The sequence below is a fragment of the Pseudocercospora fijiensis genome (genome assembly GCF_000340215.1).
Source record: "Pseudocercospora fijiensis CIRAD86 unplaced genomic scaffold MYCFIscaffold_10, whole genome shotgun sequence".
Lineage (NCBI taxonomy): Eukaryota > Fungi > Ascomycota > Dothideomycetes > Mycosphaerellales > Mycosphaerellaceae > Pseudocercospora > Pseudocercospora fijiensis.
The window spans coordinates 1,674,011-1,700,514 of NW_006921541.1; the positions used below are offsets into that span (position 1 = coordinate 1,674,011).

The 26,504-nt window shown below is 48.3% G+C and overlaps 11 protein-coding genes across 11 annotated transcripts; 5 read left to right on the plus strand and 6 right to left on the minus strand.

Moving 5' to 3' along the window:
- Nucleotides 1-3,184: 3,184 nt before the first annotated feature.
- MYCFIDRAFT_179290 (uncharacterized protein) lies at nt 3,185-4,898 on the plus strand (the record flags this gene model as incomplete). Its single annotated transcript, XM_007933385.1, has 10 exons — nt 3,185-3,197; nt 3,228-3,428; nt 3,456-3,578; nt 3,603-4,006; nt 4,034-4,077; nt 4,107-4,122; nt 4,160-4,451; nt 4,477-4,520; nt 4,559-4,681; nt 4,710-4,898. The coding sequence occupies 10 exons, from the start codon at nt 3,185-3,187 to the stop codon at nt 4,896-4,898; spliced, it is 1,449 nt and encodes a 482-aa protein (XP_007931576.1).
- Nucleotides 4,899-6,844: 1,946 nt separating this feature from the next.
- Nucleotides 6,845-8,487, plus strand: MYCFIDRAFT_87204 (uncharacterized protein; the record flags this gene model as incomplete). The annotated part of the gene is made up of 4 exons (XM_007933386.1): nt 6,845-6,978; nt 7,038-7,948; nt 8,022-8,307; nt 8,368-8,487. Exons 1-4 carry the CDS (start codon nt 6,940-6,942, stop codon nt 8,485-8,487), a joined length of 1,356 nt encoding a protein of 451 aa, XP_007931577.1. The 5' UTR covers nt 6,845-6,939.
- A 239-nt stretch (nt 8,488-8,726) lies between these two features.
- Nucleotides 8,727-9,099, plus strand: MYCFIDRAFT_179292 (uncharacterized protein; the record flags this gene model as incomplete). Its single annotated transcript, XM_007933387.1, has 5 exons — nt 8,727-8,836; nt 8,894-8,932; nt 8,958-8,967; nt 9,005-9,034; nt 9,085-9,099. The coding sequence occupies 5 exons, from the start codon at nt 8,727-8,729 to the stop codon at nt 9,097-9,099; spliced, it is 204 nt and encodes a 67-aa protein (XP_007931578.1).
- On the minus strand, nt 9,074-9,854 carry MYCFIDRAFT_212564 (uncharacterized protein). The gene has a single exon (XM_007933388.1). It carries the CDS (start codon nt 9,824-9,826, stop codon nt 9,152-9,154), a length of 675 nt encoding a protein of 224 aa, XP_007931579.1. The 5' UTR covers nt 9,827-9,854; the 3' UTR covers nt 9,074-9,151.
- Nucleotides 9,855-10,846: 992 nt separating this feature from the next.
- On the minus strand, nt 10,847-11,116 carry MYCFIDRAFT_18256 (uncharacterized protein; the record flags this gene model as incomplete). The annotated part of the gene is made up of 1 exon (XM_007933011.1): nt 10,847-11,116. A coding segment is annotated over one exon (270 nt), but the record flags the coding sequence as incomplete, so codon positions are not given.
- Nucleotides 11,117-11,959: 843 nt separating this feature from the next.
- MYCFIDRAFT_57367 (uncharacterized protein) lies at nt 11,960-17,234 on the plus strand (the record flags this gene model as incomplete). Its single annotated transcript, XM_007933121.1, has 6 exons — nt 11,960-12,155; nt 12,490-12,525; nt 15,528-15,851; nt 15,901-16,389; nt 16,437-16,567; nt 16,634-17,234. 6 exons carry the CDS (start codon nt 11,960-11,962, stop codon nt 17,213-17,215), a joined length of 1,758 nt encoding a protein of 585 aa, XP_007931312.1. The 3' UTR covers nt 17,216-17,234.
- Nucleotides 17,235-17,253: 19 nt separating this feature from the next.
- On the minus strand, nt 17,254-18,690 carry MYCFIDRAFT_179295 (uncharacterized protein; the record flags this gene model as incomplete). The annotated part of the gene is made up of 9 exons (XM_007933389.1): nt 17,254-17,270; nt 17,305-17,874; nt 17,912-18,175; nt 18,202-18,213; nt 18,260-18,331; nt 18,377-18,527; nt 18,560-18,569; nt 18,594-18,613; nt 18,649-18,690. The coding sequence occupies 9 exons, from the start codon at nt 18,688-18,690 to the stop codon at nt 17,254-17,256; spliced, it is 1,158 nt and encodes a 385-aa protein (XP_007931580.1).
- Nucleotides 18,691-19,838: 1,148 nt separating this feature from the next.
- Nucleotides 19,839-21,172, plus strand: MYCFIDRAFT_33612 (uncharacterized protein; the record flags this gene model as incomplete). The annotated part of the gene is made up of 3 exons (XM_007933045.1): nt 19,839-20,019; nt 20,079-21,057; nt 21,124-21,172. 3 exons carry the CDS (start codon nt 19,839-19,841, stop codon nt 21,170-21,172), a joined length of 1,209 nt encoding a protein of 402 aa, XP_007931236.1.
- Nucleotides 21,173-21,521: 349 nt separating this feature from the next.
- MYCFIDRAFT_79073 (uncharacterized protein) lies at nt 21,522-22,652 on the minus strand (the record flags this gene model as incomplete). Its single annotated transcript, XM_007933390.1, has 1 exon — nt 21,522-22,652. The coding sequence occupies one exon, from the start codon at nt 22,650-22,652 to the stop codon at nt 21,522-21,524; it is 1,131 nt and encodes a 376-aa protein (XP_007931581.1).
- A 130-nt stretch (nt 22,653-22,782) lies between these two features.
- MYCFIDRAFT_63791 (uncharacterized protein) lies at nt 22,783-23,241 on the minus strand (the record flags this gene model as incomplete). Its single annotated transcript, XM_007933144.1, has 1 exon — nt 22,783-23,241. One exon carries the CDS (start codon nt 23,239-23,241, stop codon nt 22,783-22,785), a length of 459 nt encoding a protein of 152 aa, XP_007931335.1.
- A 2,068-nt stretch (nt 23,242-25,309) lies between these two features.
- Nucleotides 25,310-26,242, minus strand: CCaMK (Ca2+/calmodulin-dependent protein kinase; the record flags this gene model as incomplete). The annotated part of the gene is made up of 1 exon (XM_007933701.1): nt 25,310-26,242. A coding segment is annotated over one exon (933 nt), but the record flags the coding sequence as incomplete, so codon positions are not given.
- Nucleotides 26,243-26,504: the final 262 nt, after the last annotated feature.

A 26,504-nucleotide genomic window follows, 5' to 3' on the forward strand; every position in this document is an offset into this window, starting at 1 on the left:
ATACCCGGTAGCCTATACTCGAGAAAGATATTACCTCGCAGAATAGAACTACGACATCTATAATAAGGAGCTACTTATAATAGTTGCATTACTATAATACTAGCGAGTATACGCGGAAGGAGCACTAAGTCTTACGATTCTTTCTAATTATAAGAATCTAACTTACTTTACTACGACTAAAGTACTAACCCGAAGATAGGCCCGCTAGTCGGAGCTACTAGGACAGTACAAGTTCGAAATCCGCTATACCCTAGGACGCGAGAACGGACGAGCCGACGCACTAAGCCGCCGTAGCGACTATATAGAGGGTTACGAACTAGTATAGTAGTAGATATTAAAAGCAAACTAAGACGGAAGCCTTAGTGCTAATATAAAAGAATTTAACTATATTATACGAGTTCTTCAGGATATAGAAGAACAGTTCCTAATCGAATATAGGAAATACTAAGTACCTAAGGAACGAGTTACGGAGTGTATACGACAACACTACGACGGACTAGAAAATAGACACCCTAGAGTTTTAAAGATAATAGAACTAGTTAAGCGAAGCTTCGGATTCCTATATATGCGACAACGAGTTCTAGAATATATTAAGAAATGTCTACAATGTTAGCGTAATAAGGCTAATAGACACGCTAGATATAGACATATCTAATTTAGGACGCTACTAGATAAACTATAGGACGAAGTTACAATAGACTTTATTACGAAACTACCGAAGTCTAAGGATCCGGTTATAGGATATAGCTACGATATAATACTTGTTATAGTCGATAGGCTTACGAAATACGCACACTTCATTCCTACTAATAAAGCAAGTACGGTAGAGCAACTCGGATACCTCGTACTAGATAGACTTATACGATACTACGGATTTCTAAAGACCTATATTACGGATAGAGATAAGCTCTTTACGTCAAACTACTAGAAGACGCTTATAGCGACACTTAGAATTAAGTGTAAGCTATTAACGGTATACTATCTATAGATAGACGGCTAAACGGAAATTAAGAATTAGGCCTTAGAGGTATACTTACGGCACTACGTTAATTACGTACAAAACAACTAGGTATCGCTATTGCCTATAGCACAACTTGTACTAAACAACTAACAATCTAAGACTACGAAAGAGACACTATTCTTCGCTAATTTTAGGAAACATCCGTAGCTGTTCGGGGAATAGTATTTATAGTATCTATACGCGGATAAAGCGATAGTCGCTTTAGAAGACTTAAAGCAGGTATATTAAGAATTGCAAAGGGCAATTGCCGAGTCTTAGGAAAAGATTATAGGACTATATAATGCTAAACGAAAAATAGCACCTTAGCTAAAGAAGGGGGATAAGGTCTACCTCCTAACAAAGAATCTAAAAACCCGGAGATCGACTAAGAAACTAGACTACGTTAAAGTCGGGCTATTTTTGATTAATAAGCCTAAAGGACTAGTTAATTACTAACTTAAACTACCGGACGACGCGAAAATCTACCTAGTATTCTATATCTCTATACTAGAACCTACAGACGCCGAAACACTGTATTAAGAAACATTTCACTTCTAACCTAAGGAAGAAAATAAGTTTAAAGTCGAGAAAATCCTAGACTAGTAAGGTTAGAAATACCTTATTAAATAGAAAGGATACCTATATTTAGAAAACACTTAGGAACTAAAAGAAAACCTGCAGAACTATTAGCAGATAATTAAAAAATATCAAAACCGGACAAAAAAGAAATAACTAGTATAGGAATTAAACCTACGACCTCTTAGACCCTATCGATTATAGCGCCTTAGAGTTCTTAACGACCTAGGGCAGTATAGCTCGAGGAGCGGGGACTCTAATAGCGTACCTAGCAACTATGTCTTTTAAGGCTAAGAATTATACTACTAGACTAACTAGCTAGAAGATAAAATAGATAGGAAACATTAAAAATATATACCTTTAGGACACTAGACTCTCGGCACTCCTACTAGGGATTTTAGAGACAGGCTAGAATGTCCTATCTAGACGACTCTAGTTATAAGGCGATATCTATAATCGGCTATCTAGGGGAAACGGCTCGTTAGTAGGTAACGAGAATATTATCGGCTCTATAGGCGAAGAGCCTAGCTCTCTTTCGAGCTCCTCCGCCTATTAAATAGAGGCTTCCTCTACCTTAAGAGCTTATATCTCCCGATCCTCCTTTATACATAGCGACTTACGTAAGCGACGGACCTTTGCGCGATACTTAAAAAGCTTCCGCGTAAGGAGGTCCTCCTCCTCTTCGGCTACTTCGAGATCTTTAGCTATCTTTAGGCGCGCCTTCCGGATTTTTTTATACTCTATATAAGTAACTTGTATATTATAGGACTAGCTATATAGGGCGTACTCGGAGTAGCGACCGGAACGAAGATCGACTTTGTAGGGTTTACCGGCCTATTTGTAATAAAAGTAGCGGATCGGTATTTCGAGGCAGTCGGCGAGGATATTATTTGCGATATTTTCCTTACGCTAGCGAGAAGACAAGTCTTTAGATAACTTTAGTATAACAAAGAAGTTAGAATTAGAAAGTCCCGGAATAAGGGACTATTCCGCTTAAGAAGGGGGATAGTATTACGGATCTAATTAGTTAGAGTCCTTATATAATCTTAGAGCGACGCTAAGACTAGTAGGCTAAGCTATCGCTCTATCTTACTAGAAGCGATAGGAGCGGTCGAGAGCGATAGCGTCGCTTACGTCGCTTACGACTATAGACAAGATGTCTCCTTTATATTTAGGAACGCCGGAATGCCCTTATAGCTCGAGGCGTTTAACTTATATTACCTACTTACTAATTGGAATTACCTTTATACTAATTATTCTGTCTCTACCTCCTGCTTATATTAGCCTCTCTAAAGAAGCCTCGGCTTATACGTAATAAGAAGTTACCTAACGATCTGTCGCGAGTAACCGTAACAATAGCTACCTATATTATTCTTAAGCTTCTAAAGATCTAATTATAATCTATCTAATATCACTTTGTCTAGAGCGGGTTAGCGCCTATCCCTTCGAAAAGACGCCCTCTAAGCGTTTTAGGCCGCCGTGCTAGGCTAGGACATACTATTAGCATTAGCATAGACAATTACACACGTACGTGCCCTTTATTAAGTCTACGAGTCGACGTACGAGCGCGTCGTAACAGAGAAACTCTACAGCCGCAGATTCCACTGGATGCTCTGGTTGCGTTAGTTGCGTTGGTTGACGCCGCCCCCAGGAGCAAGACTGAAATCGAAGACACGGCGTTTGACGAAAAGCGCAGCGATTCCAGAATACATCATTCTTTTACAATTGGGCGACGTCGATTACTTCGGACAATCACACTTGTGCAGCAGGAACTCGACAGCGCGTCTCGTTAAGTGCCGTACCAGAATGTCTACGCTACTACCCGCAGAATTCCACAGAGATTTTCTAAGGGGTGAAGTTCTCTCGTTTGGTGTCTCAGGGCATGTGGAATTGTCTGACTCCGGCTTCGCAATCAAAACGGCGTGGCGTAACGAAGCACGGAATGGACGCGCCGACCTTGTGCTGGAGGCAAAGATATATCAGATCCTCGGGAAGCATGATCGTCTTCTCGCCTTCAAAGAATGAGATCCCGAAGAATGTGCCATAACCCTGGAATTTGCACCGAATGGCTCGCTGAATGATTATCTGCGCGACCATCCGGACATCTCTTCGCAGCGACGGATGCAGTGGGCCACCGAGTGTGCAGAAGGTCTAGCAGTCCTACACGCCGCCGAAATCATCCATTTCGACTTTAAGCCTGGAAACTTGCTTCTCGATGCAGCATTGCATATCAAAGTCATTGACTTTGGCAGCGCATCTCTTCAAGGTTCCAGGCCCAATGGGTACAGTCCGTCACGATACTCGCCCTGGGGAAACGCACCGGAAGACACGTGGCCCCTTGGCGTTCAGGTGGATATATTTGCGCTTGGTTCAACAATCTTCAAAATATGGGCAGCTGAGGATCCTTTCGAAGAGCAGTCATCAGAAGAAGTGACCCTCCGCTTCTGAAAAAATGAGTATCCAGACGTTACCACGCTGTCCTGTGGAGACATCATTCGAAAGTGCTGGACTGGTGGATTCACATCTGCAGAAGAGGTAAACCAGGCGTTAGAAGCAAATGGACTACCATGATTCCACACTCAGACAGCGAATGAGTTGGTCACTATCTACATCAATCGCGACCATCAGGCCTCATTCATAGATCTAATAAGACCTGGATTACAAGAATGCTTGACAGCTCGCCTCACATCCAGAACTGCTCGCATCCACGCCTCAACGACCTCCCTCATATCCGTCATCCCTGTCGACTGGACACTGGCCTGGTTTTGTCGTTTGGCCCGACCGGCTGGTTGGAAGTGGAGGCGGGCATTTGGTTTGATTCTGCCGCTCCCGAGCAGCTTGATATTTTGCGACCGATCGGAATGTCCTGTCGCATGTGGTAAGTAGGGCAGCCTCTGTAGCGGGTGGTGAACTCCATGATTACACACATCTGGCCTTATCAGCTGTGGAGCGACCAAGCGAGGTACGAAATGGAAACATGAGGAGGACAATTACCCTAAGAATTTTCGCTACTTCCTGCTGCTTCCTGCTGCGATGATGTCGTTAAAAAGGGTGGGTCGGGATGGACGTGCGGACGCGTTTGATATTGCGGGAGATGGGCAGAAAGTGAGTTTCAAATGATGCAGAGGTGAAGCCGGAACTCCATGGCGGGAGCAAACATGATAAGTGTTCTCGTCTCTCCCCACTTTGCGACTGGATGTCTTTTCCTGGATCTCCATCACCATGGACAACAAAACGCTTCTATCTCCCTCTGAGGAGACTTTGCTGGTTAAAGACAATGCCAGACTGCATCATTAACTTTTCTCAACCAATCCTGAATTAGGGGACTTACCGGTCTTCGGACCTATCGAGGACTTACCGGGTGCCAGCGATCTAGATATGCAGCACTTGCTTATTTCCCCCGATCCTAGGCTTCGGGATGTCGAGGAGGCTTGTAAGAATGGGGATTTGGATCGTGCGTCTGCAGAAGTTCAGCAATTACTTCAGACAGGCATGGCTGCCGAAGACCTTCAGCTGTGTCTGTTACGAGCTGTTCAGTCTGGTGAAAGAGGACTTGGTGGAAATGCTGCTGTCTGTTGGTGTACCTGTGGTTCTTGAAACCGTCAAAACTGCGATCGCCAAAGAATCAATTGTGCTGCTCAAGCTGTTCCTGAAACACGGATGGAACATCAACGAGGAAGAGGCGTGGTGTATCCCTCCACTTCTTTCGCAAGTACAACACAACACCTAAGTCCCTGCGTTGTGGCTTACGAAGTATTTCAGATTCGCCATATCCATCAAAGCATCCGAGTCTTTGATTGATTGATTTTTGAGGAACGGGGCTGACCCAAACGCGGCCTGCAAGATGGATATCACACCATTGTCGACTGCTGTCGCGGAAGCAAGATATCCAACTGTAAAGCGGCTGTTCGACCACTGCCCTGCTACCACAGTTTTTCGAGGCCAGCAGCTCCATTGGGCCGCCGCACGGCGCGAACCGGAAGACAGTGATGCGATTCTGCGGCTTGTCCTGGACCGATGCAAGACCAACATCAATTCCATAATGTACGAAGATCGTGGCTTCTCATTTGAAGTCCACAAAGTTTTGGGGTTGGGCACTGCCCTTCATGAGGCTGCAAGATCAGGACGAGCAAGTACGGCCCACAGTCCGATCGAGAATGGCGCTGATATTTCTATCCGTGACTCGCGCGGGAATACGGCACTTGAAGTGGCAGAGCGTGAATGCAATTTCGCTGTTGCAGACGAACTTCGCACGAAAGCAGTCAAGACCTAGACATTACAAGGTGAAGACGAACCTACCAAGTAACATCCTACCGTAGTAGAATCCAACAAGTTGCTACTGCTAGTACCTAGTGTCTACCTAAGCCTAGGTAGAGGTTAGTAGCGCGATAGTCTTTAATAAATAAATTAAGCTACGTCCTATTTATCTGCTATTAGTTACTTCTATTATATAGCTTAACTTTAATACTAGTATCTAGTAGGCCGGCTATTAAGAATATAGAAAACTTAAACGGACGCTTTAGTAAAAAGTAAAGTATTACTAAATACCTATTAGTAAACTATAGAGATATATGCCTCGTCTATATTACTATTTCTAGAACTCTAGAGTAATTACTCTATCTCTATAGTAATTCCTAGTATAGTCTATAATTAATCTAATTAATCTAGACCCCCCTAAATTAAATTAGATTTAAGTTACTAGGACCCCTAGATTAGATTGCATTAGATTGCTTTAATAGGGGCTAGATTAGATTAGATTAAATTGCTAAATTAGTAGGACTAGGCGAGATTAGATTAGATTAAATTGCTAAGCCTACCTAATTTAGCCCTTTAGCCCCTAGATTAAATTGGATTGCTTCAAAAAGGGCTAGATTAAATTAGAATGCTTTAGAAAGGGGCTAGATTGAATTGAATTGGATTGCTTAGTCAGCAGGAATAAGCCAGATTAGATTGGATTGAATTGCCAAGCCAATCTAGATTGCAATCCCGGATTGATTGTGGACCACACTGTCTGTAGCGATTACTAAGGTTTAGACAACACTGTGTTGCTGGTAGACTTGCGAGATGCGATGCGTTGTGTATTGCAACCTGAAGACCCTTCACCTCTGGATCGTGAATTTGAATATGCGGATGGATGCAGACCGCACAACTCATCACAGTGATCATCCTTCGGGGTTCGGCACACGGCCAGGTACGCAAAGTAACTAAAGTGAGCTGAGGATGAATAGAGTGCATTGCGAGAGGAGAACTCCAGCTTGAATAGATGTAGCCCGTTCACTCTATTCTCTCTTGATCTCCAATCCTTCCAGTCTAAAATCACTTCATTTGTCAGAGTGCTGATACCAGGCCTATTAACAAGCACAATGACCAGCAGCGGACATTCACAGAAGCCTTTCGAGAAGGTATGAACTCCCCGTTTTACATGAGCACACAACTATTTACATGCTAATTGATACATCAGCTGCTCATCGTAGGAGCAGGACCTTCCGGCTTACTACTCGGGATCCTCCTTGCCCAGCACAACATACCTTCCCTAGTCCTCGAAGCGTATCCCTACCTAGACACCCGCCTTCGAGCAACCCAGTATGGCGTTCCCGCGACAAGAATCTTCAGAAGAGCAGGTCTACTCCCAGACTTCAGAAAAGCCAGCATACCAAAATTCCCAGCCATCTGCTGGCGTCGAGTGGCAGATGGCGAGAAGTTGATCGAGATCGACATGAGCGTTGTGGAAAACGAAGAAGATAGGATGACTGTACTTCCACTCGGCGAGATCATACAAATCATGTACCGTCACGTCAAGGAAAGATATGCGGGATTGATCGAAGTCAGATTCAATCACAAGGTCACGAGTACAGGACAAGACGACAAAAAAGCTTGGGTGAACGTTGACGTTGGGAATCAAGAAGCTGGAGAAGAGATCAAACAAGATCGAATCAGCGCAGACTACATTCTCGGCTGCGACGGCGCTGGCTCAGCAGTTCGCCGCAGCCTCTACGGGAAAGAATGGCCCGGCCAGACCTTCTCGTGCCGTTTCATGGTCCAGAATGTTTTCTACGATGGCTTCAAGGCACACGGCTGGGACGCAGGGAATTACATGATCGACCACGAGCACTGGGGCCTGATCGCCAAGCGGGGCTACGTCGAAGGTCAAGGCGATCTCTGGCGTGTCACGTATGGCGATCCAGCAGTCGGCCTCACGGATGAAGAATATCTTGCTCGCAGGCCTTGGCATTTCAAAGCCATGTTGCCTGGAAATCCCGATCCGGACCAGTATCGTATTGAGCAGACGAATATTTATAATATTCATAATCGATGCGTGGATTCGTTTAAGGTTGGACGTATACTGCTGGCAGCTGATGCAGCTCATGTATGGTAAGAAAACAATCATTCGACAGCAACCGCAAGGTCTGAGACAATTGCTGACCTTTGAGTTATTAATTCTTAGCAACCCGATGGGAGGGTACGGATGCATGACTGCATGCTTGGATGTCGGTGGTCTTGCCGATTGTCTGATTGGATACTTTGAGGGCAAGGCTGGTGAGGAGATCCTAGAGACTTATGCCAAAGTGAGAAGAGATATATTTCTGAGATATGTTGATGCTAGGAGTATCAAGAACTTGGAGCGAGTGCGAAGTAGTGATCCTCGGACTGTGAAAGAGACGGATAAGTTCTTCGGGATAATCCAAGATCTGAATGCGAAGGGTAAGCAGGCTTTGAAAGAGTTCTTGCTAGTGAGCCATCTCCACTACCTTACACTCCTGATTCGTGTTCGAGACTAATCGCCCTCGCAGAAAGTAAGCTCTATTGAGTACGACTTTACTCAGCACTACGACCGAAAGCCAAGCGACTCCACAGCACGACCAGGAACAAAGGGAATCGACTCATCTCAAGTAGAAGTAGCAGAATCTTGAAATCCCGGCGTCTCATCCTCCTCACTCAACAATCTTTCTAGCTTCTCATCCACAACCTCAGCAGCCCTCTTCACCTACTTCCCACTGCCATTCCTCCCAGCAACCAAATTATCGTACTAGGCCCAATTCGCACGTATCAACCCCCCACAGCTACGAACAACCCAGCAGTACTATCGTGTCTCTACATCGTGATCGCAACTAATAAACTCTGACAACTGGTCTGCCTCCACATACGCCGAATGAATCCATCCACATCCATTCTCCACGTGAGAAAATCTGGAATTGTATCAAGTCATGAGAGCCTAGGGACCTGGCGCTTGGCGGTTTTGAAGGACTCGAGGGAATCGAGGTGGTTGAGGATACTAAGGTCTAGGGAGGGAGTGGGGTGTTTGATGTCGGATTGAAGGCGTGAGAGGAGGGCTTGGGCGAAGAGCTTGGGGATTTTGTAGGATATGCGAGTGATTTGATAGGTTTCTCCTTGTTTGGTGGCCATCGTAGCTGTGTTTGATTAGATGAGGCGTGGAAGCTGAAGTTTGAGAGGATCGTTGTCAGCTAGAGCATAGATAGGATTAGGTTGCAGATTAGTGAATGTGTAAGGATGGGCTGTTTTGACAATATTTGATGTGAAGTTCGAAAGAACTCTATATTCATGGCTGGTAACACATTATCTGATAGCATATCTCGTTGCAGTGTGCCTTTGAGACTTAGTCCATTTCCCAGACATGATGCCAGGAACTACCGCTGATCCGATTAAGGTATGGTAAGATCCATCATCACTCTTACGCAAGATGAAAGGCCGACTGGCTCCCAGCGGAACAACGATCTCATCGCCTTCGTGAAGACTCGAAGGTCCAAGTCCGAGAAAGCCGTGGCTGGTCTTGAAGAAGTCACGTTCGCGATGATGCTCGACATATTCGTGGAATTCCAGTCCTTCGCCGCCGGTGACGAATTGTGTCGGCAATCGCTCAACCTCGGCCATGTTCTTGCATTCAAGAACGTCTCGACGCATTGGTGCATCAAAGGTGTCGCGGGTGAGGTAGTATCGTTTGCCTGAGGTTCTGGCATACGCGAAAAGGTTACCGATATCTCGCGCGACATTGAAGTCTCGCTGGATGCTGCGGTTGCCGCTGTCATACGCAGACTGAAAGCGTTCTGGGATGAACATCGCTTCTGCTTCAGCCCGATCAATCTTGGTCTTGTATCGTTCCTTGACGTGCTTCTTGTCATTGGAGACGTCCTTGGATCTGCCCTCGTAATCCAGATATGCCAGATCTTGATGTCGCTGATGTTTGTATGAGGTGATGATATCACGCTTCGGGCCTTTTGCTATCCTCTGCATTTCTTCTACTGTACTTCGCTCTCCGTGGAAGAGATAGTCTAACATGAGACGTCCAATTCCAGGATTGACATCAAGCCGATGATGTGATGCAAATTCCTCATACGATGCGAAGTCGTACTCGAGCGTGTTTAAAATGCTGTCGACAATGTGTCCACGCTCCTTCAAACTATTGTAGATCAGGCAGCCATCTGGTGTCTCCTCATATGCCGGAACACTCTCAAGTGAGGTTCGACTGCGGATCGTATCAAAGTAGATGGCTTCGAAGTACATTGTCCTTGGCATGTCGTAGTGCATTCCGTCCAGAGCCCAACTATGTGTCCTGGAAAGCTCTGCTAGGCGTGACTCTGTCAGGGCAGTTTGATCTAGTCCAGCTCTGAATTCGTCCGGGCCTGAGACTGATCTTTCACGCAGAAGGCAAGTCAGGTCGGGCATCCACGTGGGCATTACGCCTTCGACTGTATTTCGACCCCAGCGGGTACGATCTATCCTTTTGTCGAGGAGAACATCCAAGCTATTTGTCTGCATCACAAGATACATGCAAGAGTTTTCGAGCACACGGAGCACGCTATGCCTGTAATCGGGGTCGAATGTGAGCGAGTCTTGATCGATCATGCCAAGTAGGGCAAATACGCGATCGCGTGGATCGCTGCACAGGAAGCCGCCTGTTTGCGAGAGTAATCCATAGAGTTTTGCTTGTTGCCCGTCCTGACGCCTCTGGAAAAGAGACAATGGATTGTTGTCGGCGTCGAACAGGGAGCGAAAGTGGTCCCAACCTATAGCGTGCGGCCCTATATAGACCGAAGGCGTCCTTTGAGAGTAATAGAACTCTTGAACACACCACAGCCGTTTCCACCAGACCTTTGCTTGGCCAGTCATGTCATCGCGATCCTTGAGCTCGACTAATTCGCGTCCTAGCCCATCAAAGACATTATCGTGCTCTAAAGCTGACAGCTTCGGACCCGTGCAAAGAGTGGGCTCAGAGTCGTCCGAATCTGCCACCCATCTCTGACATGTCGCTCGATCCGGCTCCAGATCTCCAATCCAGATGATGGTGCGGAATGCGGTAGCAAAGATCCTGCGCATAAGCGAGATTTGATGGTTCTTTTCGTCCACATTCGCCTGGTTGATACAGACGGCATCAATCCAGACAAGGCGGTCGTGATCTTCCAGTCGGAGACGCCATAGCGCTCTCCAGAGATGCTCTGAAACCACGAACCCACTGAGTCCCCCGCTGGAGATCTCGTCCATTCTGTCATTTCCCCCGCCCCAGCAGTACGACAGCGCCTCATATCTTGGTGGGGATGCAAGATGATAGTGATCTAGGTAGCAACAAATTCCTGGGCCTGTACCTTGCACAATTCGTAGAATTCTGAACTCGTCGAGGGTCAGATATACGATGATCTACCAGCACGGATTGAGTAGCGTCAAGCACCCGTTGGCAATGCTTGAGGAAAGCCTCGACCGTACAGAGTCTGGGATGTTCTTTGCCCGTCCATGTTTCTATCTTTTGTGCTTGGTATATGGCTCGCTGTAGGAGACCAAGCTCAGCAAGCGCGTCTATGGATATCGAGTCGTCATCTCGACTGCGATTGCCGATAGCATGGGCGATGTAGTCGAGGTGTGTTGCGAGCTGGGCGAGATCGAAAGGCGCGTTGGTGGTGGTGGACGTGGTTGGCATTCGGGCCGCTTCGGCGAGTGAAAGGAGAGGACAAGGATGAACTACATTTCACAGATCGAGGCACGCGACATCAGTTACGATGCCTAGGACCGGGTGGGATAATCCCAGGCCGAGGGGGTAACCAAGCGATACATCGAAGGATGCAGCATGGCGGCCTCGGCCTCGACGCCGCAGTGGTATAATATGATCATCGCGAGGCCACAGCCACCACGTGCTCGAGGGATACGCCTGAAAGCGAGCTGAAAACGAGACGACGTCCATCGCCTATGCTATGCGCGCTGCTACAACTCAGATAACAAGGCTTGTGGTTGCATATTGCCACCTCGATTGTATATTCATAATAGTGTCTTTCAATCACGGGCGCCAATCTGACATCGGCAGCCGGACTTCAACGATCAAGTCTTGAGCACCTGGAGTATGCGTCTTCACAGCATTCGACAGGACTCAAATATTCGATGCCTAGCTTAGGAAGTGCATTCTTCTGGCCTGGAAAAGATCCTGAAGCAACCGTCGCTGGCTTTGGGCGAAAGAGAATCGTGCAGCAACGAAATGCCTTTGTGAAAACATTGGAAGAATCTGGCTTCAATTGGCTAGTGTTCATGGTTGCCGCCTCTGGCTTCTTCACAGACTCATACTGTTCTTTTCCGGAAGGTTGAGAATGCCAAGACCTCTGGTTTTGAGCCTCGTAGAACACCAAAATTAGGCTTTCTATGCCTTCTATCACTATAATCACACCGCCTCTTTTATACCAGCCCCCCAGTATGTGTTGTAATAGCTTCTTGCTACCGGAGGTCGCTGTTCTTATCGCTACGAGCATAGCGACTGAGATTTGGCGCGTATACGTCGAATATAACGTTATATCGGAAGCACGCGCGACGCGTTCTCGAAAGGCACCTTCGAAGGACCTACTAGCGCACAAGGAAGCGGTAGAGCGGCGCGAGTCGCCTGCTAAGAAGGGTAAGAAGAAGGCGGTCGGCGGAGGTAGTAGTAGAAAGCAGAAGAAGACGGCGTAGCAGGAGAAGTTTAACAATATAACCGCTTTCGAGGCCGCGGCGTAGAGGGACTTCTAAGTTGACGATGTCGCTACTGCTATAGAAGAAGGTAATAACGGCGAGGTTGATATAGCTAGTTAAGTTAAGGTTGGCGAGTTAACGCGTTTAGCTAATAGCTCGCTATTACGAGGGCAGTATAGGAGGCGCCTAGTTAATAGTTAGTAGATGAACGAGGAAGACGTATCTACGCTATCTCATAACCCTCGTAAGGACCTTCAGTATAAGCAAACCTAGCGCCTTCTTACTAGCAATAACGAGTTAGCATTCGAGAACTATAACCGCAATAGCGCTAGCACTTAGTACGCCGAAGATGCGTACTATTAGGCTAATAAAGAAGCGTAGAAGAAGCAGCTCTATATCGGCGACTATATATTAATCGTGTCCGCTGCTAAAGTAACGAAGGGTAACTAGTTTAAGCAGAGTTAGAAGAAAGGTAAGGTAACGATATTCTCACAACGGCTACTGTTTCTAATCCTTCTATAGCGGACGATTACAACAAGGCCCTCGACTACGCCGTAGAGTTAATAAACGATAGCAGAGACAAGATTAAGATTAATGTCGAGTTTAAGACTACCGCTAAAGACGCTAGAACTAGAGCCATTCTCAAAGTTAGCAAATTGAAGCTAAACGACTAGCAGACTATTAATAGTGTTGCCTTTATTGCTAAGGAGCAGAAACGAGGCAATTACACGACTAAGCTTCTTGCTAGTTATATATATACTCTCCCTAGCTGCGAGAACTACAATAACTACTGCTATAGACCTAAAGGACTGCTAGATATTGAGCGCTATTATTACTGGTTCTATAGTAAGGCTACAAAGCTATAGTTACATGCACTTGCTATTAAGGAAGAGGGTGTAACACTTCGAAAGCCGCTATATAGTGTATTCGCTAAGATACAGTTGTTTAAGGAGAAACAGCAGTCTCGGAAGCCTTATAGTCTGCTTGCTACTACAAAGGAGCCCTTCTAACAGACTCTAGTAAGGGGACGCTCTATAGCACTAGTTTATCCACCGCCGCCGGCTATTGACTATATTAAGCTCTTCGAGACTATGTTCAACTTAATCAATTAGCAGCTAGGCGTTGCTCCTGCCGCTTAGCAAGAAGCTCAGCCTATACAACAACAACAACAACAACAAGAGTCACCTATTCTAAAGCAGGTTGCTTAGCGGCTTAATACACCGCCAAGAAGTCTACTTAGACAGTTCTTTATATAGGTAGCGACACAGTATAAATGGAAAGAGCTAGAAGACAAAGAACAGCTCTTAAAGATAGAAGCACACTTTGTAACTAAACGATATAACTGTGACTAGTTATATCAACTTCCTTTAAGAGAGTAGAAGGAGCTTAGCTTCTTTAAAGGCGACCTAGGCACGTTGCGTAACTGTCTAAAGCGTTTTCAGAAGGAAAAGTTAGCTAAGAGAGAGTGAGACAATAACGATATACGTAACGGAGCGACGGCTGTTCTCATTAGTTTAGGTTAGCTAGGCGTTTGCTTACAATCTACGAATTCAATAGCTTGTTATTTGCTCCGTTGCGTATACCGCTATTATTATCGTTGCCTCGAGAGTGCTTTCCGGAGGTGAAAGCGGAGGAGGTATATAGGGCTTAGTAGTACGCACTATTACATTATTAATTTTGCTACGCCAACAATACACTAACTATATACATAAAAATCGCAGCGGAGCTTTAGATACATATTATCTTGTTATCCTATAGATACTAAGACATATTATCGATGTTGTAGTAGTTAGATCTGAAGCGACTAGAGATTGCTAGTAAGCTAGCTTTCTACGTCAATCTCGGCTTTATCTTTAAAGCCGTATACGTTATATCCGCTATGCTTGAATAAGCCTGTTATATCTATCTTACTAACGTAGTCTAGAGCCTATATAAGGAAGTCTTGAAAGGACTCGAAGTTAGCTATAAGGTCTTTGTTCTTCTTTAGCTATTTCTTTAGGATTGCGAAGGTCTATTCAATTAGGTTTAAGTCAGGAGAGTATAGCGGCAAGTACTTAAGAGTGTGGCTAGCTAACCGGATTATCGACTCGACCTTCTCGCTATAGTAGATTAAAGCGTTGTCTATTATAATAATTATACTTCTGTTAAGCAGCGGTAGCACTTTATTCTCAATCTAGTCGTTAAAGGTGACCTAATCAACAGCGCCTTAGATACAGAGGGTATAGGGCAAGTATCCATTAATTGTAAGCGCTAGAAGTACTAATATTCGTTCTTGCCGTTGCGTATACTAATAGTCGTAGCAATCAATCCCCTTCGGAGACTATCTAAACTTACGGTATCTACTCTTCTTATTAGAAGCCGTCTTATCGATAAATACTAACTTATCGACAGGCTATTTCTAGCTCCTCGTATGCTAGGCGGCTCTTGCTAGCGGATTGCGCTCCTTCGCGACCTTCTAAGAGGCCTTCCTTGTCTATCTAATCTTGTATAAACAACGCTATACCGTAGACGGATCTACCTCAATCTCGAAGCGATCGAATAGTACTATACACATCTCCTCAAGGTACGTCTTAGGTCGCTTTAAGAGGTACTTAAGGAGGTAGATTTCTATTTCCTTCGTTATCTTCCTCTTACGACTCGATTTGAACCGCTTCGACGGCAAGAACACCTTACTAAACTGATTATAATAGAACTTCTAGCGATATACGGTCGACTGGCTCGCACCTGTCTTTAATACAATGTCGATTATATCGAGTCCACCATCGAAGTATTCTTTAGCGAGTCGAGCGGTGCGGGCAGGCAGGGCGGCAGGAAGGGCGCGGACGGCGCAGAAGAGGTAGAATAACACTAACAACAACACCTTAGACTGCATATTCAACGGCTATACCAACAACATGTATTTTCTCGTGTTTGGGGCTATATAGCTAAAGAATGGGAAGAAATGGCCGATTTACTAGCAAATTCGTGGTGGGGTTTCCCAGGTCTTGGCATTCTCAACCTTCCGGAAAAGAACAGTACAACCTCTTCGCGTCAAATGTCATTCTGCCGGCACTCGCTTTCGTCTACTGGGATGGCACGCCTCATAACCAGGCGCTCGCGTTCAATCTTGCCACGTTGGTAGCTTCAGCTGTGGGCCAGCTTGTATTTGGAATTGTCGCAGACCTCTACGGAAGGCGTTCCCTTTACGGCATTGAGCTGGTGATTGTCATTTTCAGCACCATCGGTCTCCTTCAGTGTTCGCCAGGATTTCGAGACGATCAAGGCAACACAACGTGGGACGTGTCGACATGGATCATCTTCTGGCGAACGATCATGGGATTCGGAATTGGGGCTGGTGAGTAAGTTTCGCCAGCGCATAGCACTCAGAGCTGACGACGAGGTAGAGTATCCACTGAGTGCCACAATCGCCGCTGAATGGTCATCGACCGAGAGCAGAGGACGCATGCTAGCAGCAGTGTTCCTAATGCAGCCTCTCGGTCAGCTTTGCGCCTATGGTGCCGGACTCACGGCGCTGCGCATCTTCAGCTACAGCAAAGTGGACATTGACAAGCTGTGGCGCTATGTCGTCGGTGCAGGTGCCTTCCCTACCTTGCTAGCTCTGGGCTTCCGAATATACATGCCAGAATCGGGCCGCTTCACGTACGATGTTCGTAAAACAGGACCCAAAGAAGAAATGATGGCCAACGACTTGCGGTCTGATGAAACTTCAATATCACCCACAAACTCACGCGAACACTCCCCAGAGAGGCCAGCGCGCTCAGCGAGGAATCAGTTCAGATCTGTCGAACTCTGGCAATATCTATACCATGAAGGAAACTGGACTTATCTATTCGGCACATCCATCTGCTGGCTCTTACTGGACTTTGCATTTTGTAGGCAAGATGCGCTCCGACGCCTGCAAGCTGCTGACCGATAACAGATGGTTTGGGATTCAACAATCCCGCTACCTTGGCCAAATTATGGTCATCCGGAGACCTGGCCTTCCCTGGAGACGCGCCGTGGTGGCTCAATTCTTCTGACGTCTTAAACCAGACCATCTCGGATGTCACTGTCATCAACGGTCTCTGGACCACGAACAACACAATCGCTGAACCTCTGATCGGCACAGTGCTAGAGCACAACATGCTCCATGCCATCTACACCGTTTCGATCTCCTCGATACTTGGCTCCATCTTGATCATCGCTATAATCAACCACTTCGACCGAAAGCACATGCTCACAGCAAGCTTCGCTCTCCTAACCACCGTTCTATTCGCAGCATTCGCCAGCTTCAAAACTCTATTTCACAACGGCGATCTACATATCGTGCTCATAATGTTTTGGGTGCTGATATCATTTTTGTTCAGCTTCGGACCAAACACACTCACCTTCGTCATCCCGGCCGAGATCTTTCCCACGAAATACCGATGTACATTCTACGGCACGGCAGCAGCTCTCGGCAAGATTGGAGCTGTGTTGGTACAGATCGTGATCTTGCAGACACCTTCGATATTGCGCCCCAATTCGAGCTCGATACGATGGCTGCTGTTTGGATTTGCATTCTGCATGTTGGCGGGCGCTGTGGTTTCACATTGGTGTATTCCCCGGGTGCAGAAGTCGCCTGGTTTGGAAAATATACCTTTGGAGGAGATACCGAATCGATGCTCAAGGAGTAGAGATGAAGTGTTTGCGATGGAGAGCGTAGACAATGACAAGTGAAAATTTTGATATCTACTGCAAGAAGTCCAGCAAAGTGATTAATTGCCCTGTTTCACTGACGATGATGAACACATCTTACTATGACCTACTCGGCGCGTATTCGTCATACGAGGACTGATATCCCATAACGTAGCGCCCAAAGAGAGCGCCAATGGCTCCAAGAATACGACTCAACAGTCTACCACAGCCAGGCAGCATGACAACGACACCTCCTTGCCAACTGAAGCACACAGCTTGCAACAGGCTTCTCCCAACGGCCGCTTTAGCGCAATCTTGCCTGTAGCTCCAGGAATTGCGAAAGAAAATCTCCTCATTGGTCAGACCAGTCGTGGTCAAGCTCGAGAGCGTCGGACTCAGAGCAAATTCAAGCTCCAGCACATCCTCCGAACTAGCATTGCGAAAAGTGTGTACGACACCTTTGGGGATCAGAACACTCTGCTCCGGTCCCGCTACTTCGACTTTACAGGTATATGAAGAGAGTGGCGCGAATATGTCCCAGAGGCCTTCTGAGCGGGGCTGGTAGGTATAGAAGGCTGCCCGCCCGGCTGTGACCTGGAAAGTCTCGTCTTGTGAATGATGATAGTGTAGAGGCGGACCCAGTGCTGAGTTCGGGGTAGAGGGACCCGATGAATTCGTGCTCGTTGCTGAGACTCCGTCGCCTGGCAAACAAGGCGGTAGTCGATTGACTGCTATCACGGGCTGAGTGGTTGGGATCGAAGCAAAGGCGGCATTGTGCTTGAACCATGCTCTTGACTGGCCGTCGTCGAATATCAAAGTTTCTAGAGTCGATGTCTTCGTCCGCGGTGGAGCCTGCTTCATGAAAGAGAGCATGTTGTGCGGTCGATCTGACTATCGCAGGTGTTCCGCCGTTGCTCGAGATTGAATGTGCCAGGTACCAGACGAAGGCAGTTTCACGAGGCTGAACAGGGGGGCCAGCGGCATACGGACTCAGGTCCGTTTCTTGGCAACAACAACCCTTCGCAAACGAGGGCGAGGAACTTCGGAAACACAACAATGTTGGCTCTACGCGCCCTGGATTATTACGCTGAATGGCCTTCGTGTATGAAACGGACAGGACAATGCCGATGACGAAGATTTCGACATTCCGCTGCAACGCTCAAGACCACACCTTCATTCACTCGCAACGTCATCCGCCCTGACACCCCCTTATCACGAATATCTCAAGAGTTTGGATGCGAATGCGGCCAGAAAGAAGCAGGGGATCGATCTGAACTCCAAGCAGATTGATGATGAGAGTAGGGTTGAGACTTGGAATAGGCCACAGACTGCTTGCTCGGTCATCGTAAGGCGGCTGATTGCCCTTCGCTAAACACCGCCGATGACCAGATGACCGCTCATTCAATGCAGTCGACTCAACGATCCTCCGGCATATTGCAGCTTGATTTCCAATCGAGACGTAACTGCTTTAGCACTGGAGGGGCATAAGATGGCCAGATGCTCTGCTTAGCCTGCATAGGCCTTTCTGAAAGAAGGAAATGCTGAACAACACGATTGAGCTCATTTGCTCTCCAGAATGTCCCAAGAATGGATGTATAGTGTCAGGCCACCAAGCTCTGTCAGGGCACGGCGATGGGCTCATTTACAGCCTCGAGCACGACAGCCCTTCAAAAAGAGCTTATTCTGGAGCTTAGCGTATTGGCATTACCCGTCGGCTTGAAGTTTGATTCGAAGGATGGCGTATCATTGAGTAGATGGGAAGATTTTGCCAGCACTTCCAAGATATGCATCCTGGAACTGCGTACAAGTTCCTCTACTCGAAGCAGACACGATCGTCGAGCTGCAACCTCCTCGCCGTTAGAAAGGGAAACCTCTCCGCCGGAGATCCAAGCTAGATCAGCAGTCTTCCGCAGCAATAGACGCAGCCTAGGACCACAAACTCGCATCATAGGCTATTGGGGTAAAAGCTCGTAGATCGAGACAGTCTGAAAAGCGAGATTCTTGAAGGGAGGCTGTCTGCCAAAGGTGATTCATGCGGTCTTGACTTTCGCTACTGTTGCAAGAGGCAAAGATGACCAGTTAAGACGGCATCAACGCCACGGAAAGTCCGTCGGAAGGCTGCAACAGTCTTGAGGAAGATCATTGCCCAAAGGCACGATGTACGAACGATCACGCAGCCTTTACCAACGAATCAGCATTCCTGTAGGTGAGGCAATTCAAGCCTCATCTGTTTGCAGGGCTATCACGTACTCCATCACACGTCCTCAACAGCATCACCTGTCCCATAGCAGCAACAATCATCCTGCCGAGGCGATCGACGTTCAGCTATGTGGCGACAGTAGCAGACGAAGACGTTGCAGATCGTTGCCAGTACACTATGATGCCATTGCTCTTTAGCGACAAACTCCGGTGCTCAAGGCATCGCGGAGGTAAGAGGAACGAGATATATAAGACCATCTTATACCGAACAAATCCTCTGTCCATTCACAGTTTACCCAAAGCATCTCTTCCCACAGCATATTTTCTCCTCCTTGTCACGATGAAGACTATCCTTCTCCTTGCCGGTGCATTCAGCGCCTCAGCCTTCCCCCAATTGAAAAGAGGAGGCGAAGACCTGGAATTCATGCTGCGTAGCCTCTACCACAACGAAGAGAAGCGTAGCTTGATGACTCGCGACGACTACTTGGGGATATCCAAGGCCGAAACCAACTGTGGTACACGAGCATGCCCGACCTTCGATCCAAAGGATCAGCTGGTTTCAGTCAGTGGCGAACATGCCTGGGTGAAACCCGGTGCGGGTGATATTCGCGGTCCATGTCCTGGATTGAACGCAGCAGCTAACCACGGTGAGAATTTCTCCAAGAGTTACATCAGGTCGAGAGTGTTGCTGACCGGTGACGTCTAGGCTATCTGCCACGCAACGGCATCGCATCGCTCGAGCAGACAGTCTCTGGTCTTGGTGCTGCTTACAACCTTGGCCCAAGAGTCTCCGCCGCACTCGCTGCCTACGCCATTGCAGTCGACGGCAACGTCGCCGAAGGCGTCTGGTCCATTGGCGGCCCACTCCCGACCGACGAACTAACCGGCGCAATCCTCGGGACCGGTCAAGGCCTGTCATACTCGCACAACAACTACGAAGGCGACTCCTCCATCGGCCGCGGCGACGCCTACATCAACAACGGAGACGCCCACTCCCTGAACATCACCAGATTCGAACAAGTCTACAACATCGCCGTCAAAGACGGCAGCAACCGCTACACCCTCGACAAATTCCGCGCCAAATTCGAAGAAGCGCAAAACGAGTCTATAGCCAACAATCCCTATTACTTCACCGGAGCCTTCTCCACCGTCGTCGTCGTACCCGCCGCGTACAACTTCGTCATCAACCTCATGAGCAACCATTCCGCCGAACAACCCGCCGGCTATCTCGACGGCTACAACTTCAAATCCTTCTTCGGAGTCACCGGCCAACCCGGAAGCTTCCAATGGCTGAAAGGCCAAGAGCGAATTCCAGAAGATTGGTATCGCCGCCCTTCCTACGCTCCCTACGAGGCACAAGATGTGATCGGCGACGTCGCCATCGGCTACTTGGCTTACCCGAGGACTCTGAAGTTCGGCGGTAATACGGGAAAAGTCAACACCTTTACTGGACTCAATGTCGCGAATATCTCCGGAGGGGCCCTTTCTGCAAACACGTTGTTTTCCGGGGATAATTTCGCGTGCTTTGCTTTCCAGCTCTTGCAGCAGGGGATTCCGGATTTCCTGAATCTCGCTGTGAATGATCTTGCCCCGATCACGAATTTGGTTAACAAGTATGTTGGACCGATTGTTGGGGGGTTGAGCTGTCCGGAATTGGGGAAGTTCGATGTCGGGCTTTTTGATCAGTGAGTCCAACGATTGTTTTTTTTTTTGCTTACAGGGAGTTTTTTTTGCTGATTTTTTCGTGACAGGTTTCCCGGGTACAAGTATAGGCCTACCGGGCCTGCTACGAACTATTAGACTGGCTGCTGCTGCAGTCGTAGTCTGAGTTGGAAATTATAGGAAAGACAAAGTGGAAGCCGTGGACGGCTACTGGACGCTGTGATCATGAGATATATCACGACAAATTGGTGTGGCAGAAGTTGGGCATGCCTATTTCTAATGTCACCAGGATTTTTATTCTCGGAGTATTGACTTTCGTTCTACTTTAATCAGAGCAGAATTCCAATTTTCGCCCTGAGATTAGTGGTACTCAGTGCACGTTTCTCATCGCCCAGACGACGTTCGCGCTTCAGAGTGTATTGCGGTCTGATCAGACCTGTAAGCGACGAAATACCTCCCAAAGTCTTCTGACACGCAACTTACGTGCTCAATTTTCGCAAGTCCGATCATCGACCTGAAAGCCTTTGAATCCCGTCACAACTTCCAGTCTCTCAGCAATGCTCCCGCCTCTTCGTAAACATGTGCAGGCGATAATCTTGCTTTCTCTCACCGAAAAGACCTCCAGCGTCGGATTCATGAAGATAAAGTCTGCGGCACTATGTGCTCCTAAGACACCATTGGTCAACCGAAAAGTCTTGATGGAAGGAAGTCGTTGTCGCATGAGCGCCAGCGTAAGGCCTTCGATATCGCAATCATCCAGGAAATCATAGTCGTCAATGATATCGTCCCTGAAGGCGACTGCCAGATGTTTGAGAAGAGGGGCTTCTCGGAAAGCGTCTGTGAATGCTGTGGCCGCCTCACCCAGGTCGAGATATGTCCAGATGCTAACATCAATGCTGGTGAGCTGGGAGAGGGCGAGGATGCAGCCGGGACGCGAGAGCCTCCAGACTTCGTGTAAAGGTAGACTCCAGGATGAGCTGTGCTCGGCCACGATTTCTAGGTCGGTGATGATGGCACCGGACATGCCCAGAGTACTAATGATGTTCAAGAAATTTGTCATATCGGTACGACTCGGTGGCTTCATTCTGTGCGCTACGGCTCGCCCATCATCGCCGACCGCCCTTCCCGCTGGCCAGCAGCACCGCTTCCAGCAGCGTGGGGCGCCGGACTTCATTCGGATTGTGGTGAGATTATCTCTGTTCGCCCACAGAAGGCTGAAGAGATGCTGCAGACCGAAGTTTTCGCGTGAGTACGACTCTTGGTCAAACCAGTAGGCCCAGTCTTCATGGTCGGGATGGAGCCGGGGCAGGCAGTCCAGGTGAACATTGAGGATGCTGGCCTTTTTGCCAAATGCCGGATGATCCGCAAGCTCCAGTGCGTTTTGCAGACTGTGCTCGTCGCTGAGCACGACATCTATTGTCGTGAAACAAGTGGCGATATATGTCCGAAAAGAGCGGCGAGCGGAGGCTCTTGACACTAAGCGTAGCGATGCCAGACTTCGCGGTGAGAGGCATTCTGTGATACACTCGAAGAGCTCGAGTGGCAATCTCTCGAATGATGCCTGTGAGATCATGACGCCTGTCACAGTATCATCGACCTTGTGTGCGGAGGGCTCCATCGGCGTCGTGAAGTCGAAAGCATCGCCTGCTTTTCTGTGGGTGGGAGTGGCAGTGGGAGGCGGAAAAGGCTTGGCTTGGACGAAACCACGGTACCCTCCAATGCTGCCTCAGGTTCCTCTCCTTGTCTCTCTATCCTCTCAACCGCAGAACAAGATGAACCGTAGATTTCTGCTGGATACCGTGGTCCGCCATGCTCCGTCCCTCTTCGAGTTGCCGTCCAGCGAAAATCAACCGCATCTGGTCGGGTGGAACACCGGTGATTTCTTGAATCTGAAGCTTAAGTTCATCTACAGTGGCATGAGTCGACGTCTCCAGTGTCAATGTCTTCCCAGTTAGTGTCTTGACATAGATCTCCATTTTGTTATTGCCCACGCCCAGAAGCAGATGCAACGTGGAATCTCGGCCGATGTTATACGAGGCAAGTGACCTGATATTCTCGAGTTGCCTGCCGCTGCATATGAGACGCTGCCGTTCGGGCGGTATCTCTTCTTTGCTGTGGATCTGCGCCTTGACCGTGGAGACGAGATCCGAAGGTCGAACAACCAAGGAGATTGTCTTGCCTGTGAGCGTCTTGACAGAAATTGGCATAGGCTCATTTATGACTGAAGGGGAGGTGTTGCTTGAAGTGTACTCCTCCCAGGAAGGCGGTGTTCGGTAAGGAGGCGCTGTAAAGTGTCCCACATTCTGCGCACGATCTCGCGCCTGCTGGTCTAGCACCTGTTGAGACCGCTTACCGCCATTTAGCAGTCGCCTGAAGAATCCTGGCTTGTCTTCTCTGGGGACGACAGGCGAGGAAAGCTTGGTCGCAGTGTTGGTAAATGCGACCTGCGAGATGGGATCCATAGCAGGAGTCACAGCCTCTGTCGACCAGTTTGGACCGCTCATGACGTGCGTGCTACTGCTCGCTGGCTCTGTGTCAAAACGCATCGGTGCTTTTCCGTTGTCCTTGGCTGACGAGATCCCAGCCTGAGTCTTCGATAGCACAGCAGCCTGCGTAGACGTATTAGTCTCAATCATGCCAAGGCGTATCTTCCCAGTCTTCTCAGCGGTAGCCAGGAGGCGATGGAAAGCTTTGGGGTTCTCGCTGTTCAAAGGCACGTCAAATTGCTTCTTGCCGTTCGACCACTTGTGAAACAGTATCCCATTGTTTTCAAAAGGGAGTCCGAACGCTTCACTGATCTGCGAGAATTGTTAGCCAACCAGATCTGATGGACATCAGATGGATGGATCAAACCTTGACGTTGAAGACACGCTCTTCCAGATGATCGAGAGGTAGCTCTTTACTTCCATCGATGCCATCAATGCTTACGGACACCATGCGATCTGAGACCAGTGCTCCTGTAACCGGCGATGCCGTCCGCGATCCTCCAATTGATTCCAATGATGCACTTGTGACTGCAAACTCGGGGTCATTTGCTGATTCTCTTTGAGTCGAGGACGATGGCGGCACGTTCGTGTTCTTCAACTTTTCTTCTTGCACTGCCAAAGTAGGTTGATCCATGAGGGTCGACTTCTTCTTTTCAAGAACATCAATAGCACCCTGATCTCGTCGACTCGCTATTGGAATGGTTCGTTCATGTTCTGGATATTGCCTTCTCAACCTGGCCGTTTCTTTCTCAACTTCCTCCTCGTATCTGCGCCGCTCAGCCCTTTCTTCCGCGTCGGGACCTATAGCAGGCACTTTAGACTTAGCTTTCTGCTCCCACTCTGCCCTTTTCGCCATACGTGCTTCGATCTCTTTCAGCTGTGCTTCACGCATCGCCAGTTCTTGCCGTTTCTCGGTGATTTCTTTCTGTACCTTATTCTCAATTTCCATAAGCTTTGCCTCATCACGACGGAGCTGTTCGTCTTTGAGGCGCCTTGCTTCCTCCTTGGCCAGCTCCTCGGGAGTTCCGCTGGCAGTCTGGACCATGTGGATCCTAGACAGTCTAAGACGTAGTCTACCCTTGGCTCTGGCTACTTGTAATAGCTCGATAAATGTTTCCGGTCGATCGTCGTCCAAGGCTTCAAAGTCGCCAGCTGATTCAGAGAACCATTCGAGTGAGATTCGTTCTGAGATTTGAAATTCCTCGCGGAGCTATTGTGTTGTCAGCGACGATTCTTCCGAATGTATCATCAATATTGCGGTACTCACCTTGGCCGTTAGCATATCGGTCGTGAGATGTTTCAGCGGCATATCAAGTTTCCTGAGCTTCCTGTCGACACTGATTCTCAGTGCGATAGGTGTGTCCGGCAAGGTCCCATCTTCGTCGTGCTCGTAATGCTCTGAATCGGTTTCAGCCTGGTATTGAAGGGCGGTGGCCAGTGCGCTGGGATCAGAATGAAAATCTTTTTGTATGCCCGAGTCATGGAGAGTGGACTCAGAATTGGTCGCGGAGATCGCAGAAACGGGCCGTTGGATGGCAGTGAAGCCCTGGCCGAGCTCACTTTGGTTTGTTGACCATTGAGCAGTCGGCATGAGGGACCCAGTACTGTTCGATGCCATATCAGCTGATGCGATAGCCCCAGGCTGATAAAGCTGATTTACGGCTGAGTCCGAGTGAGTACTCCGATGCATGCTGGCTGCAGTCCGTAGGTGTGCGTTCTTAGCGGGAACTGGCGGACTTTCCTTCTTCCTCGCAGCTTCAGCTGCTTTCGTCGTTTGATCAGTCTGCTGCAGCCAACTGTGATTAAGACACTCCACAGCACTAGGTCTGTCACTGGCGTCTCGTCGGAGAAGAGCTTGAAGGAAAGCCCGGGCGTCGCTGGTCACCTCCTGCGTGATCAATTTCTGATCCGGCAGGCTCTTGTCCATTCCAACCGCAAATCTCAGAATGCTCTTGAAGTTCATGTTTGGCATGCCCACCAGCATTAGAAGTGCAACCATGCCGGTACCCCAGATGTCGACGGCATTTGTGTATGCCGATTTGTGGTCGGAGAGTATCACTTCGGGCGCTGCGAACTCTTGAGTGCCCATGGCCTTGCGCAATGAAGTCAGTCCTTCTTCCGTGCGCTTGCTGATGCCAAAGTCGGCAACCTTGATCCACCAGTTAGGTCCAGGGGTAGAAATCAGAATATTGCCAGGCTTCAGATCTCGGTGGGTGAAATGTCTTTCATGCATGTACTCGAGCGCTTCCAGGACCTGGATTGTGACGAGCCTTGCTTCACGCTCAATCAGATGCGTATCGAGATACTGCTGTAAATCGCCATGCGGGAGATATTCCATTGCCAGGTAGATGTGCTGCTCGGTTGCGTACCACCCGAAACATTGCACGAAATTGTCTCTGTACTTGCCGAGCGAGAAGAGGGCCAAGGCATTGAGCTCATGATGGTAGTTCTCGCTCCTCGCCTTCATCAACTTCTTGACAGCACGAACGCGGCCGACGCTGGAGCCGCTGCCGCTGATGCATTCTTCGAGGCAGACTTGGCCAAAGCCACCGTCTTTGATCCACCGCCCTCTTCGCCATTCCTGCCGGTTGCTGAGCTCCCCGTATGCTGTTCTCCGTCGATTTGAAGCCCCTTGGCGATGGATGATAGTCACCTCGGGATCATCTGCCTTTCGCTCAGCATGTAACTGAATCGCGAGCGCCACATCGGACAGGAGCGCCATGTCCAAGCAGAAGCAGAAGCAGAAGCATTAGCCATGAGCCAGAGGAGCAGTCTTTCCAAGTGATGCGCCTTCGTTCTGTCCCCACGCAGACCATCTCAGCGTGGCGCCGTGCCGCAGTCCTCGGCTCAGCAAGACACTCCTTCGGCCGCTAACTATAAGAGGATTCATCAGTATATAAGGAAGGTGAAATTCGGAAGAAGAGATTCGACTGTTTTGCGTGTAGAGCAACGCGCACAAGCAGAATTCTGGTGCAAGTCTTCAA